Source organism: Lepisosteus platostomus, chromosome 5 (assembly GCF_059453375.1).
Source record: "Lepisosteus platostomus isolate fLepPlt1 chromosome 5, fLepPlt1.hap1, whole genome shotgun sequence".
NCBI classification, from domain to species: domain Eukaryota; kingdom Metazoa; phylum Chordata; class Actinopteri; order Semionotiformes; family Lepisosteidae; genus Lepisosteus; species Lepisosteus platostomus.
Window position 1 is genome coordinate 69,596,396 of NC_142615.1, and position 15,782 is coordinate 69,612,177.

The 15,782-nt window shown below is 52.8% G+C and overlaps 2 protein-coding genes across 2 annotated transcripts in view; one reads left to right on the top strand and one right to left on the bottom strand.

Moving 5' to 3' along the window:
- Positions 1-12,562, bottom strand: part of gnl1 (G protein nucleolar 1) — a 39,431-nt gene extending 26,869 nt beyond the window's left edge. Inside the window, exons 1-6 of the mRNA XM_088632770.1 lie at positions 12,258-12,562; positions 4,479-4,635; positions 4,029-4,165; positions 2,920-3,071; positions 1,825-1,896; positions 700-907 (exon numbers count right to left, since the gene is read on the bottom strand). Of these exons, the coding sequence (XP_088488896.1) occupies positions 700-907; positions 1,825-1,896; positions 2,920-3,071; positions 4,029-4,165; positions 4,479-4,635; positions 12,258-12,330 (799 nt within the window). The 5' untranslated portion in view covers positions 12,331-12,562. The remainder of the gene's footprint in view (positions 1-699; positions 908-1,824; positions 1,897-2,919; positions 3,072-4,028; positions 4,166-4,478; positions 4,636-12,257) is intronic.
- Positions 1-15,782, top strand: part of LOC148671962 (uncharacterized) — a 360,178-nt gene that overhangs the window by 233,506 nt on the left and 110,890 nt on the right. The window lies entirely within an intron of this gene.

Below are 15,782 nucleotides of genomic sequence, written 5' to 3' on the forward strand. Positions count from 1 at the left end.
GTCCAGTCCCATAGACCACAGTCCAGTCCAGTTCAGTCCAGACCCATAGACCCCAGTCCAGTCCAGTCCAGTCCAGTCCAGTTCTGACCAACAGACCCCAGTCCAGTCCAGTCCCATAGACCACAGTCCAGTCCAGTCCCACAGACACCAGTCCAGTCCAGTCCCACAGACACCAGTCCAGTCCAGTCCAGACCCACAGACCCCAGTCCAGTACAGTCCAGACCCACACACACCAGCCCAGTCCAGTCCAGTTGTGACCAACAGACACCAGTCCAGTCAAGTCCAGACCCACACAGATCAGCCCAGTCCAGTCCAGTTGTGACCAACAGACACCAGTCCAGTCAAGTCCCACAGACCCTAGTCCAGTCCAGTCCAGACCCACACACACCAGCCCAGTCCAGTCGTCCGCTCCAGTCTTAGAGACGCCAGTCCGGTCCGGTCCAGTCCAGTCCCACAGACACCAGCCCAGTCCAGTCGTCCGCTCCAGTCTTAGAGACGCCAGTCCAGTCCAGTCCAGTCCCACAGACACCAGCCCAGTCCAGTCCAGTCCAGTCCTACAGACACCGGCCCAGTCCAGTCGTCCGCTCCAGTCTTAGAGACACCAGTCCAGTCCAGTCCCACACACACCAGCCCGGTCCAGTCGTCCGCTCCAGTCTTAGAGACGCCAGTCCGGTCCGGTCCGGCCGGGTCCAGCCCCACCTGCCCCAGGGTCCAGGCCCTCCCCGGGCCGCTGTGGGTAGGAGGTGAAGCAGACGACCCGGACCTCGGGGAACCGGGCCCGGAGGTGGTGCCTCCAGGCCACCACCAGGGCCGGCGGCGCCAGGTCGATCTTGTTCAGCACCAGAACCAGGCTGCGGCGCATCTCCCGGGTCACGCAGTCGTACAGGGCGGGCGGGAAGTGCAGCACCTGCCGGGGTCAGGGGTCAGGGGTCAGGGGTCGGGGGTCGGGGGTCGGGTGGGACGGAGCACCTCCGAGGCAACTACAGCGACGTGTTTCAGTCGTGTTTCAGTCGTGCGAGGAGACGCGCGAGGAACGACGGGCTCGAGTGCCCTTCGTCCCTGACGGGCCCGGGATCGACGAGCTGCATCGCCGGCTGGTCTGGCGGGTGTCTTCTCATCCCCGGAGGTTCAGTCCCGCTTCCTCGCGTCGGGACAGCGGAGTCGTCCGGGTCGGATCTGAGCAGGAGCGTTGTAGAGGGAGGCGGAGAGGAAGAGGAGGGGGAGAGGGAGAGAGAAAGAGGAGGGAGAGGCAGAGGCAGAAAGGAAGAGGCAGAAGGAGAGGAGGGAGAGACCGAGGTACAGGAGGGAGAGAGGAGGAGACAGAGGAAGAGGAGGGAGAGAGAAAGAGGCAGAGGGAGAGGAAGAGGAGGGAGAGAGGAGGAAGCAGAGGGAGAGAGGAAGAGGCAGAGGGAGAGGAAGAGGACGGAGAGAGGAAGAGGCAGAGGACGGAGAGAGGAGGAGGCAGAGGGAGAGAGGAAGAGGACGGAGAGAGGAGGAGGCAGGAGAGAGGAGGAGGCAGAGGGAGAGGAAGAGGACAGAGAGAGGAGGAGGCAGAGGGAGAGACCGTGGCAGAGGGAGAGGAAGAGGAGGGAGAGAGGAAGAGGCAGGGAGAGAGAAAGAGGCAGAGGGAGAGGAAGAGGAGGGAGAGAGGAAGAGGCAGAGGGAGAGAGGAAGAGGCAGAGAGGAGGAGAAAGAGGAAGAGGCAGAGGGAGGAGGGAGAGAGAAAGAGGCAGAGGGAGAGACCGTGGCAGAGGGAGAAGAAGGAGGGAGAGAGGAAGAGGCAGAGGCAGAGGGAGAGGAGGGCTGCGCCGGAGGCTGGCTCACCGGGTGCCGGATGTCGGTGAGGAGCAGGACGATGTCCGACATCTCCAGGACTCTCCAGAGCTGCCTCCAGGTCTGTGGGCCGAGAGAGGGAGGGGCTCAGGCCCCAGGACTCGCAGCTCAAGGAGCGAGCGGCTGGAGCCAGTCCAGGGGGCTCAGCGGTACTCCGCGCAAGGGCTCCTAATATTCTGGCCACTGCTTGCGCAACCACTGACAGAACTAGGCAGACCAGACCAACAGAGTACCGAACAGAACTAGACTGACCAGACGATTAGGATACCGAACAGAACTAGGCAGACCAGACCAACAGAGTACCGAACAAAACTAGACAGACCAGACGATTAGGATACCGAACAGAACTAGGCAGACCAGACCAACAGAGTACCGAACACAACTAGACAGACCAGACGATTAGGATACCGAACAGAACTCGACAGACCAGACCAACAGAACACTGAACAGAACTCGACAGACCAGACGATTAGGATACCGAACAGAACTTGACAGACCAGACCAACAGAACACTGAACAGAACTCGACAGACCAGACGATTAGGATACCGAACAGAACTCGTCAGACCAGACCAACAGAACACTGAACAGAACCATGCAGACCAGACCAACAGAGTACCGAACACAACTAGACTGACCAGACGCATAGGATACCGAATAGAACTAGTCAGACTAAACCAACAGAATACCGAACATCACTAGACAGACCAGACCTACAGAACACCGAAAAAACCTCGACAGACCAGATGTACATAATACTGAACTAGTCAGACTAAATTAACAGCATAGACTGGACCAATAGAATACACAATCTCATTATTTAGACAAGGCCAACAGAATATCAAACGGAGGACAGACCAGAACAACAGAATACCGACCGGACGAACAGAATTAGTCAGACTAAATTAACAGAACTAACTGAACCAACAAAATACCGAAAACAAGCAGTCAGACTAAGTTAACAGCACACCAGGTAGCTAGACTGGATGAAAAAAACACAGAATATAATTTATCAGACAAGACGAACAGAATATCGAACGTAGGTCAGACCAGACCTACAGACTACCGAGCACCAATCCCCCCTCACCTCCAGGTTGTGCTCGAAGTAGCTCAGCTCGGAGGGCTGGTACTGCTTGTACACGCTGTCCAGATACTCCCGGAATGCTCTCTCCTCCCTCGACAGGACCTGCTCCTTCGACATCCCATAATCCCACGGCTGTCTCCTGGGAAAATCCAGAACTGTAGGGAGAGGGAGGGAAAGAGGGAGGAGAGAGGAAAGTTGGAGCCGATACCCTGGCTTCTCTCCAGACACAGCTGGGTGAGCTCCTCCAGTCAGGACAGGAGGCTCTACTGTACACAGAGAGGGGCGGGAGGGGGGAACAAGCTGATACCCTGGCTTCTCTCCAGACACAGCTGGGTGAGCTCCTCCAGTCAGGACAGGAGGCTCTACTGTACACAGAGAGGGGCGGGAGGGGGGAACAAGCTGATACCCTGGCTTCTCTCCAGACACAGCTGGGTGAGCTCCTCCAGTCAGGACAGGAGGCTCTACTGTACACAGAGAGGGGTGGGAGGGGGGAACAAGCCGATACCCTGGCTTCTCTCCAGACACAGCTGGGTGAGCTCCTCCAGTCAGGACAGGAGGCTCTACTGTACACAGAGAGGGGTGGGAGGGGGGAACAAGCCGATACCCTGGCTTCTCTCCAGACACAGCTGGGTGAGCTCCTCCAGTCAGGACAGGAGGCTCTACTGTACACAGAGAGGGGCGGGAGGGGGGAACAAGCTGATACCCTGTCTTCTCTCCAGACACAGCTGGGTGAGCTCCTCCAGTCAGGACAGGAGGCTCTACTGTACACAGAGAGGGGTGGGGGTGGGGAACAAGCCGATACCCTGGCTTCTCTCCAGACACAGCTGGATGAGCTCCTCCAGTCAGGACAGGAGGCTCTACTGTACACAGAGAGGGGTGGGGGTGGGGAACAAGCTGATACCCTGGCTTCTCTCCAGACACAGCTGGGTGAGCTCCTCCAGTCAGGACAGGAGGCTCTACTGTACACAGAGAGGGGTGGGAGGGGGGAACAAGCTGATACCCTGGCTTCTCTCCAGACACAGCTGGGTGAGCTCCTCCAGTCAGGACAGGGGGCTCTACTGTACACAGAGAGGGGCGGGAGGGGGGAACAAGCTGTCCCAAGCTGGACTCACCTGAGCCGGGCCGGTAGACGTCCTCGATGTCGATCTCCAGCTGGTCCTCAGACAACAGCTGCAGCTTCCTCTCCTGGGCCATCCTCTTCCTCCTGTCCACCTCCTCTCGGCTCTCCTTCTCCAGGTGTAGCCGGTACCTGACACAGAGACAGACACGCACACGCAGGAGAGAGGAGAATTGATCGCCAGAGCAGAGACAGAGACACAGAGACCAAGTCTCCTGGGTCTTAGGTGTTCCAGTCTCGAGCACGTCTGTGAGGAGTCTGCATGTTTGTTTCTCCAGGGACACTGCTGTCAATCCCACCTCCTACACCCCCACAGTCTCAGCTCTGAGTGTGTGAGCGAGTGAGTGTGGGGCTCTGCTCTGCGTGTGTGCCTGTCTGTCTGTCAATCTCTGCCTGTGCACACAGAGAGGCGGAGGGGGGCCGCAGTGAGGACAGGCGTGCTCACCTGTTGGGGTCATGGCCCCTGTCTCTGCTCTGGCGGGACGGAGGCTGCTGATTGATGTGCTGAACCTCCAGGGACAGAGACTCGCTGTCCGACGTGTCCGACTGGCCCTCCGGCCTCTCGACACTGCAGCTGCGACTGCTGGGACCTTCAGTCTCACCTTCAGAGAGAGAGAGGGGTTCATACACACACACAGGACACTCCAGTACATGAACACTGCACTGAGAGAGAGAGGGGTTCATACAGACACACTGACTGGACACTCCAGTACATGAACACTGCACTGAGAGAGAGAGAGGGGTTCATACAGACACACTGACTGGACACTCCAGTACATGAACACTGCACTGAGAGAGAGAGGGGTTCATACACACACACTGACTGGACACTCCAGTACATGAACACTGCACTGAGAGAGAGAGGGGTTCATACAGACACACTGACTGGACACTCCAGTTCATGAACACTGCACTGAGAGAGAGAGGGGTTCATACAGACACACTGACTGGACACTCCAGTACATGAACACTGCACTGAGAGAGAGAGGGGTTCATACAGACACACTGACTGGACACTCCAGTACATGAACACTGCACTGAGAGAGAGAGGGGTTCACACACACACACTGACTGGACACTCCAGTACATGAACACTGCACTGAGAGAGAGAGGGGTTCATACAGACACACTGACTGGACACTCCAGTACATGAACACTGCACTGAGATAGAGAGGGGTTCATACACACACACTGACTGGACACTCCAGTACATGAACACTGCACTGAGAGAGAGAGGGGTTCATACAGACACACTGACTGGACACTCCAGTACATGAACACTGCACTGAGAGAGAGAGGGGTTCATACACACACAATGACTGGACACTCCAGTACATGAACACTGCACTGAGAGAGAGAGGGGTTCATACAGACACACTGACTGGACACTCCAGTACATGAACACTGCACTGAGAGAGAGAGGGGTTCACACACACACACTGACTGGACACTCCAGTACATGAACACTGCACTGAGAGAGAGGGGTACATACAGACACACTGACTGGACACTCCAGTACATGAACACTGCACTGAGAGAGAGAGGGGTTCATACAGACACACTGACTGGACACTCCAGTACATGAACACTGCACTGAGAGAGAGAGGGGTTCACACACACACACTGACTGGACACTCCAGTACATGAACACTGCACTGAGAGAGAGAGGGGTTCATACAGACACACTGACTGGACACTCCAGTACATGAACACTGCACTGAGATAGAGAGGGGTTCATACAGACACACTGACTGGACACTCCAGTACATGAACACTGCACTGAGAGAGAGAGGGGTTCATACACACACACTGACTGGACACTCCAGTACATGAACACTGCACTGAGAGAGAGAGGGGTTCATACAGACACTGACTGGACACTCCAGTACATGAACACTGCACTGAGAGAGAGAGGGGTTCATACAGACACACTGACTGGACACTCCAGTACATGAACACTGCACTGAGAGAGAGAGGGGTTCATACAGACACACTGACTGGACACTCCAGTACATGAACACTGCACTGAGATAGAGAGGGGTTCATACAGACACACTGACTGGACACTCCAGTACATGAACACTGCACTGAGAGAGAGAGAGGGGTTCATACAGACACACTGACTGGACACTCCAGTACATGAACACTGCACTGAGAGAGAGAGGGGTTCATACACACACACTGACTGGACACTCCAGTACATGAACACTGCACTGAGAGAGAGAGGGGTTCACACACACACACTGACTGGACACTCCAGTACATGAACACTGCACTGAGAGAGAGAGGGGTTCATACAGACACACTGACTGGACACTCCAGTACATGAACACTGCACTGAGAGAGAGAGGGGTTCATACACACACAATGACTGGACACTCCAGTACATGAACACTGCACTGAGAGAGAGAGGGGTTCATACAGACACACTGACTGGACACTCCAGTACATGAACACTGCACTGAGAGAGAGAGGGGTTCACACACACACACTGACTGGACACTCCAGTACATGAACACTGCACTGAGATAGAGAGGGGTTCATACAGACACACTGACTGGACACTCCAGTACATGAACACTGCACTGAGAGAGAGAGGGGTTCATACACACACAATGACTGGACACTCCAGTACATGAACACTGCACTGAGAGAGAGAGGGGTTCATACAGACACACTGACTGGACACTCCAGTACATGAACACTGCACTGAGAGAGAGAGGGGTTCACACACACACACTGACTGGACACTCCAGTACATGAACACTGCACTGAGAGAGAGAGGGGTTCATACACACACCCTGACTGGACACTCCAGTACATGAACACTGCACTGAGAGAGAGAGGGGTTCATACAGACACTGACTGGACACTCCAGTACATGAACACTGCACTGAGAGAGAGAGGGGTTCATACAGACACACTGACTGGACACTCCAGGACATGAACACTGCACTGAGAGAGAGAGGGGTTCATACAGACACACTGACTGGACACTCCAGTACATGAACACTGCACTGAGAGAGAGAGGGGTTCACACACACACCCTGACTGGACACTCCAGTACATGAACACTGCACTGAGAGAGAGAGGGGTTCATACAGACACACTGACTGGACACTCCAGTACATGAACACTGCACTGAGAGAGAGAGGGGTTCATACAGACACACTGACTGGACACTCCAGTACATGAACACTGCACTGAGAGAGAGAGGGGTTCATACAGACACACTGACTGGACACTCCAGTACATGAACACTGCACTGAGAGAGAGAGGGGTTCATACAGACACACTGACTGGACACTCCAGTACATGAACACTGCACTGAGAGAGAGAGGGGTTCACACACACACACTGACTGGACACTCCAGTACATGAACACTGCACTGAGAGAGAGAGGGGTTCATACAGACACACTGACTGGACACTCCAGTACATGAACACTGCACTGAGAGAGAGAGGGGTTCACACACACACACTGACTGGACACTCCAGTACATGAACACTGCACTGAGAGAGAGAGGGGTTCATACACACACCCTGACTGGACACTCCAGTACATGAACACTGCACTGAGAGAGAGAGGGGTTCATACAGACACTGACTGGACACTCCAGTACATGAACACTGCACTGAGAGAGAGAGGGGTTCATACAGACACACTGACTGGACACTCCAGGACATGAACACTGCACTGAGAGAGAGAGGGGTTCATACAGACACACTGACTGGACACTCCAGTACATGAACACTGCACTGAGAGAGAGGGGGGTTCATACACACACACTGACTGGACACTCCAGTACATGAACACTGCACTGAGAGAGAGAGGGGTTCATACAGACACACTGACTGGACACACTCCAGTACATGAACACTGCACTGAGAGAGAGAGGGGTTCATACAGACACACTGACTGGACACTCCAGTACATGAACACTGCACTGAGAGAGAGAGGGGTTCACACACACACCCTGACTGGACACTCCAGTACATGAACACTGCACTGAGAGAGAGAGGGGTTCATACAGACACACTGACTGGACACTCCAGTACATGAACACTGCACTGAGAGAGAGAGGGGTTCATACAGACACACTGACTGGACACTCCAGTACATGAACACTGCACTGAGAGAGAGAGGGGTTCACACACACACACTGACTGGACACTCCAGTACATGAACACTGCACTGAGAGAGAGAGGGGTTCATACACACACCCTGACTGGACACTCCAGTACATGAACACTGCACTGAGAGAGAGAGGGGTTCATACAGACACTGACTGGACACTCCAGTACATGAACACTGCACTGAGAGAGAGAGGGGTTCATACAGACACACTGACTGGACACTCCAGGACATGAACACTGCACTGAGAGAGAGAGGGGTTCATACAGACACACTGACTGGACACTCCAGTACATGAACACTGCACTGAGAGAGAGAGGGGTTCACACACACACCCTGACTGGACACTCCAGTACATGAACACTGCACTGAGAGAGAGAGGGGTTCATACAGACACACTGACTGGACACTCCAGTACATGAACACTGCACTGAGAGAGAGAGGGGTTCATACAGACACACTGACTGGACACTCCAGGACATGAACACTGCACTGAGAGAGAGAGGGGTTCACACACACACACTGACTGGACACTCCAGTACATGAACACTGCACTGAGAGAGAGAGGGGTTCACACACACACCCTGACTGGACACTCCAGTACATGAACACTGCACTGAGAGAGAGAGGGGGTTCATACAGACACACTGACTGGACACTCCAGTACATGAACACTGCACTGAGAGAGAGAGGGGTTCATACACACACACTGACTGGACACTCCAGTACATGAACACTGCACTGAGAGAGAGAGGGGTTCATAGACACACACTGACTGGACACTCCAGTACATGAACACTGCACTGAGAGAGAGAGGGGTTCATACACACACACTGACTGGACACTCCAGTACATGAACACTGCACTGAGAGAGAGAGGGGTTCACACACACACACTGGACACTCCAGTACATGAACACTGCACTGAGAGAGAGAGGGGTTCATACAGACACACTGACTGGACACTCCAGTACATGAACACTGCACTGAGAGAGAGAGGGGTTCATACACACACACACTGACTGGACACTCCAGTACATGAACACTGCACTGAGAGAGAGAGGGGTTCATACACACACACTGACTGGACACTCCAGTACATGAACACTGCACTGAGAGAGAGAGGGGTTCATACAGACACACTGACTGGACACTCCAGTACATGAACACTGCACTGAGAGAGAGAGGGGTTCATACACACACACTGACTGGACACTCCAGTACATGAACACTGCACTGAGAGAGAGAGGGGTTCATACACACACACACTGACTGGACAGTCCAATACATGAACACTGCACTGAGAGAGGGGGGTTCACACAGACACACTGACTGGACACTCCAGTACATGAACACTGCACTGAGAGAGAGAGGGGTTCATACAGACACACTGACTGGACACTCCAGTACATGAACACTGCACTGAGAGAGAGAGGGGTTCATACAGACACACTGACTGGACACTCCAGTACATGAACACTGCACTGAGAGAGAGAGGAGTTCATACACACACACTGACTGGACACTCCAGTACATGAACACTGCACTGAGAGAGAGAGGGGTTCATACACACACACTGACTGGACACTCCAGTACATGAACACTGCACTGAGAGAGAGAGGGGTTAATACAGACACACTGACTGGACACTCCAGTACATGAACACTGCACTGAGAGAGAGAGGGGTTCATACAGACACACTGACTGGACACTCCAGTACATTAACACTGCACTGAGAGAGAGAGGGGTTCATACAGACACTGACTGGACACTCCAGTACATGAACACTGCACTGAGAGAGAGAGAGGGGTTCATACAGACACACTGACTGGACACTCCAGTACATGAACACTGCACTGAGAGAGAGAGGGGTTCATACAGACACACTGACTGGACACTCCAGTACATGAACACTGCACTGAGAGAGAGGGGGGTTCATACAGACACACTGACTGGACACTCCAGTACATGAACACTGCACTGAGAGAGAGAGGAGTTCATACACACACACTGACTGGACACTCCAGTACATGAACACTGCACTGAGAGAGAGAGGGGTTAATACACACACACTGACTGGACACTCCAGTACATGAACACTGCACTGAGAGAGAGAGGGGTTAATACACACACACTGACTGGACACTCCAGTACATGAACACTGCACTGAGAGAGAGAGGGGTTAATACACACACACTGACACACTCAGTGCACTGTTAATACAGGGTGTCTGAATTCAAAAAGAAAAAGCTGACTAAACTTTGCTGCATTCTAGGGGATTAAATCCTTTGTGTAAAGTAAACACAAGATTTCAATAGCTGAAAACTACAAAAGCACAAAATAACATCCACTGACACACAGTGTCCTGATCTGTACTGACCAGCAGTCGGGACACTGGGGTCCACACCCCTACTCTCACACACAGTGTCCTGATCTGTACTGACCAGCAGTCGGGACACTGGGGTCACACCCCTACTCTCACACACAGTGTCCTGATCTGTACTGACCAGCAGTCGGGACACTGGGGTCCACACCCCTACTCTCTCACACAGTGTCCTGATCTGTACTGACCAGCAGTCGGGACACTGGGGTCCACACCCCTACTCTCACACACAGTGTCCTGATCTGTACTGACCAGCAGTCGGGACACTGGGGTCCACACCCCTACTCTCACACACAGTGTCCTGATCTGTACTGACCAGCAGTCGGGACACTGGGGTCCACACCCCTACTCTCACACACACTGTCCTGATCTGTACTGACCAGCAGTCGGGACACTGGGGTCACACCCCTACTCTCACACACAGTGTCCTGATCTGTACTGACCAGCAGTCGGGACACTGGGGTCCACACCCCTACTCTCACACACAGTGTCCTGATCTGTACTGACCAGCAGTCGGGACACTGGGGTCCACACCCCTACTCTCACACACAGTGTCCTGATCTGTACTGACCAGCAGTCGGGACACTGGGGTCCACACCCCTACTCTCACACACAGTGTCCTGATCTGTACTGACCAGCAGTCGGGACACTGGGGTCACACCCCTACTCTCACACACAGTGTCCTGATCTGTACTGACCAGCAGTCGGGACACTGGGGTCCACACCCCTACTCTCACACACAGTGTCCTGATCTGTACTGACCAGCAGTCGGGACACTGGGGTCACACCCCTACTCTCACACACAGTGTCCTGATCTGTACTGACCAGCAGTCGGGACACTGGGGTCACACCCCTACTCTCACACACAGTGTCCTGATCTGTACTGACCAGCAGTCGGGACACTGGGGTCCACACCCCTACTCTCACACACAGTGTCCTGATCTGTACTGACCAGCAGTCGGGACACTGGGGTCCACACCCCTACTCTCACACACAGTGTCCTGATCTGTACTGACCAGCAGTCGGGACACTGGGGTCCACACCCCTACTCTCACACACAGTGTCCTGATCTGTACTGACCAGCAGTCGGGACACTGGGGTCCACACCCCTACTCTCACACACACTGTCCTGATCTGTACTGACCAGCAGTCGGGACACTGGGGTCACACCCCTACTCTCACACACAGTGTCCTGATCTGTACTGACCAGCAGTCGGGACACTGGGGTCCACACCCCTACTCTCACACACAGTGTCCTGATCTGTACTGACCAGCAGTCGGGACACTGGGGTCCACACCCCTACTCTCACACACAGTGTCCTGGATCTGTACTGACCAGCACCAATGACAACAGCGCCTCCCGGTGGTCGCCTACCGTCTCTGCACACACGCGAGTTTTATGCTGAATAACGAGATGCTTTCACATTTCAAGTCCTCAACTCGGGCCTCCTCCTCCGCCCTGCTGCTGCAGCAGGGATGGTCGAAAGCTGTTTGCTTTTTAAATGTATTTAAAAAAATAAAATGGAAAAAGTTTGTTCGTCTCGCCGGCGAGTGTGGCGCCGCGGAGTAGGAAACTCACCGCCACCAACAAGCCCGTTAAAAATGTCCCCCCCCCCCCTTGAAACCCGAGCTCTGGGGTACCCCCCAATCCGCCAGCTCCGCCCGTCTTTTTGGGGGGGACCCCCCCAGTTATGAAACTTCACTCACCCCTCTTTCTCCCGCGCCGGTGCTGCAGCTGTTTCTTCTTCTGCTTGGTGCTGAACGGCTTCTTCCTCGGCATCTTCCCCCCCTCCGGCTGGAGCCCCGAAACTCTCAGGCGTGCGAGCGAGCGAAGAGACTCCCCGCTTTTCCACCGGTCGCCCCGAAACTTCAGCGCCGCTCCGGTCCGCAGCTGCGCGCTGCCATGTCTACTGCTGGCAACCAGCGGGCGGGCGCGACCATCCGCCCAGAGAGGGGGGGAGGGAGGGAACCACCAGGGCTCAAGACACTCCAAGCGGGAGCGTCCGCCTTTCTCGCCTTTCTGCTCCCAGAGGCTGAGCTTCACGACTGTGTCGTTTGGCTGTCGGTTTGGGATTTTGACCCCGATGGCCAAGGTCCCCCCCTCCGTTGCGGGCGATGGAACGAGCGAGTGTCACCCCGGCGGCCATGTTGAGGGCTGGCAGCCGGGCGGTTTGCCCGCAGTCATGGAGAGACGCCGGAGTGACTCATGTGTCTCTCTCTCCGCCCGCTCGCTGCCTGTGAGAGATAAACACGCAAAAACACGGGATCGGGACTAATCAGACGCAGGCAGAAATAATCCAGTTTCCCGAGTTCTGGACCGGTGACTGCAGTGTGGTTATAATTAATATTACAGCCCCCTTTCCACTGGCTTAACTGGGTCAGTAACTTCTGAGGATTTGAGTTCCCTCCTCCCACCCCTCTCTGTGTACAGTAGAGCCTCCTGTCCTGACTGGAGGAGCTCACCCAGCTGTGTCTGGAGAGAAGCCAGGGTATCGGCTTGTTCCCCCCTCCCACCCCTCTCTGTGTACAGTAGAGCCTCCTGTCCTGACTGGAGGAGCTCACCCAGCTGTGTCTGGAGAGAAGCCAGGGTATCAGCTTGTTCCCCCCTCCCACCCCTCTCTGTGTACAGTAGAGCCTCCTGTCCTGACTGGAGGAGCTCACCCAGCTGTGTCTGGAGAGAAGCCAGGGTATCAGCCTGTTCCCCCCTCCCGCCCCTCTCTGTGTACAGTAGAGCCTCCTGTCCTGACTTTACTCAGGTCACTCAGCTCTGTCTCTCTATCTCCTGTCTGTCTCACACTGCACACTAACTCACACTTACCTACACACAGAAACACACACACAAACTATCATACACACTGTTAACACAGAATCATACACCCACTCACAGTGCTAAAACACACTCACACACACAGTGTTAACTGTATCTGTAGATATATTCCCTAGATCTCTATTGTACCTGTATATATTATTATTATTATTATTATTATTATTATTATTATTAATATTATTATTATTATTATTATTATTATTATTATTATTGATCTATATTGTAGATTTGAAACCCCTCCCAGTAGCAGGACTGTATCTGTACTGTCTCAATATCTGTACTGTATCTATATGTCTCCTGTACTCTATCTGTACTGTCTCTGTATCTGTAGATATATTCCCTAGATCTCTATTGTACCTGTATTTATTATTATTATTATTATTATTATTATTATTATTATTGATCTATATTGTAGATTTGAAACCCCTCCCAGCAGCAGGACTGTATCTGTACTGTCTCAAGATCTGTACTGTATCTATATGTCTCCTGTACTCTATCTGTACTGTCTCTGTATCTGTAGATATATTCCCCAGATCTCTATTGTACCTGTATATATTATTATTATTAATATTGATCTCTATTGTAGATTTGAAACCCCTCCCAGTAGCAGGACTGTATCTGTACTGTCTCAAGATCTGTACTGTATCTATATGTCTCCTGTACTCTATCTGTACTGTCTCTGTATCTGTAGATATATTCCCTAGATCTCTATTGTACCTGTATTTATTATTATTATAATTATTGATCTCTATTGTAGATTTGAAACCCCTCCCAGTAGCAGGACTGTATCTGTACTGTCTCAAGATCTGTACTGTCTCTATATGTCTCCTGTACTCTATCTGTACTGTCTCTGTATCTGTAGATATATTCCCTAGATCTCTATTGTACCTGTATTTATTATTATTATTATTATTGATCTCTATTGTAGATTTGAAACCCCTCCCAGTAGCAGGACTGTATCTGTACTGTCTCAAGATCTGTACTGTATCTATATGTCTCCTGTACGCTATCTGTACTGTCTCTGTATCTGTAGATATATTCCCTAGATCTCTATTGTACCTGTATTTATTATTATTATTATTGATCTCTATTGTAGATTTGAAACTCCTCGCGGCGCTAATCGTCTCTTCAGTCGAGTTTTCCGTCTCGAGCGGTTTTTTTGAATCCTAACGGTCGCCCGGAGCTCCGCGCGAGCGCGCCATTAAAATACCACAAATAAAAAGAAAAAGAAAAGAAAAGAATAAAACTCAGACTGAACTCCCAGCCGTGAGTCTGGATCGTCCTCCTCTCCTGAGGGGAAGAGCGGCCTGGCCTGCTGTCGACAGGAGTGTGGACACGGAGAGACTCGCAGTGAGAGACTCCAGCTGCCCCGGACCGGCGGACACGGCTGAGAGAGAGACGGCCGAGTACATTATTATTATCATCATCATTATTATTATTATTATTATTATTATTATTATTATTATTATTATTAGACCAGCAGGGGAGGGTAGAGACGGGCGGTCCGGTCAGTCCGGTTTCCATGACGACGGGCCGGATTCACTCCGCTTCGGTACAAACCCGCCGCAGGCTCAACAGGTCCGGTTCGTGTGGGTCTGCGGGTCCAGCTGAGGACGGGTCGTGTTTGTGTGCGTTTTCTTATAATAATAATAATAATAATAATAATAATACACTTTATTTTATTTTATATAGCGCCTTTAAAGGGGGCTTCTCGAAGCGCTTTACTGCGTGACAACGACAATAAATAATAAAAGAGACCCATATACACAAGATAAAACACATTCTACCAGCTGCAGGTCTCCCACGAGTTTAATAACAACAATAATATCCTCGCACTTCTGTAGCGCTTTTCCGGACACTCCACTCGGAGCTGCAATCACAGGATTGTCGAGGATTGTGGAAAATATGTGAGTGGAGACTGCAGCCAGCAGCCATGTCACCCTGCAGCTCCCAGCTCCCCCCCACTGGAGCCCAGCAGTGTGAGCCTGGCCAGTACCTGGAGGGGAGACTGCTGGGAAAACACTGAGGCTGCTGCTGGGAGAGGTGTGAGTGGGGCCAGCAGGGGGCGCTCTCACCCTGCGCTCTGTGTGGGTCCTGATGCCCCAGTATAGTGACGGGGACACTGGACTGTAAACAGGCGCCGTCCTGCGGATGAGACGTCAAACCGAGGTCCTGACTCTCTGTGGTCATGAACAATCCCAGGGTGTCTCTGGAGAAGAATAGGGGTGTCACCCCGGCGTCCTGGCCAAATTTGCCATGGAGTATTTCTCGGTCGCAGTTAATGGCAACGTCAGCCCAAAGACTTGGTTCAAACCACCAAATGGAGACGGGCGTGCCGACAAGCGGACCCTGCCCATGCGGGATTAACGCTATAGGATGAGAGATGTGAATGGAGACTGCAGCTC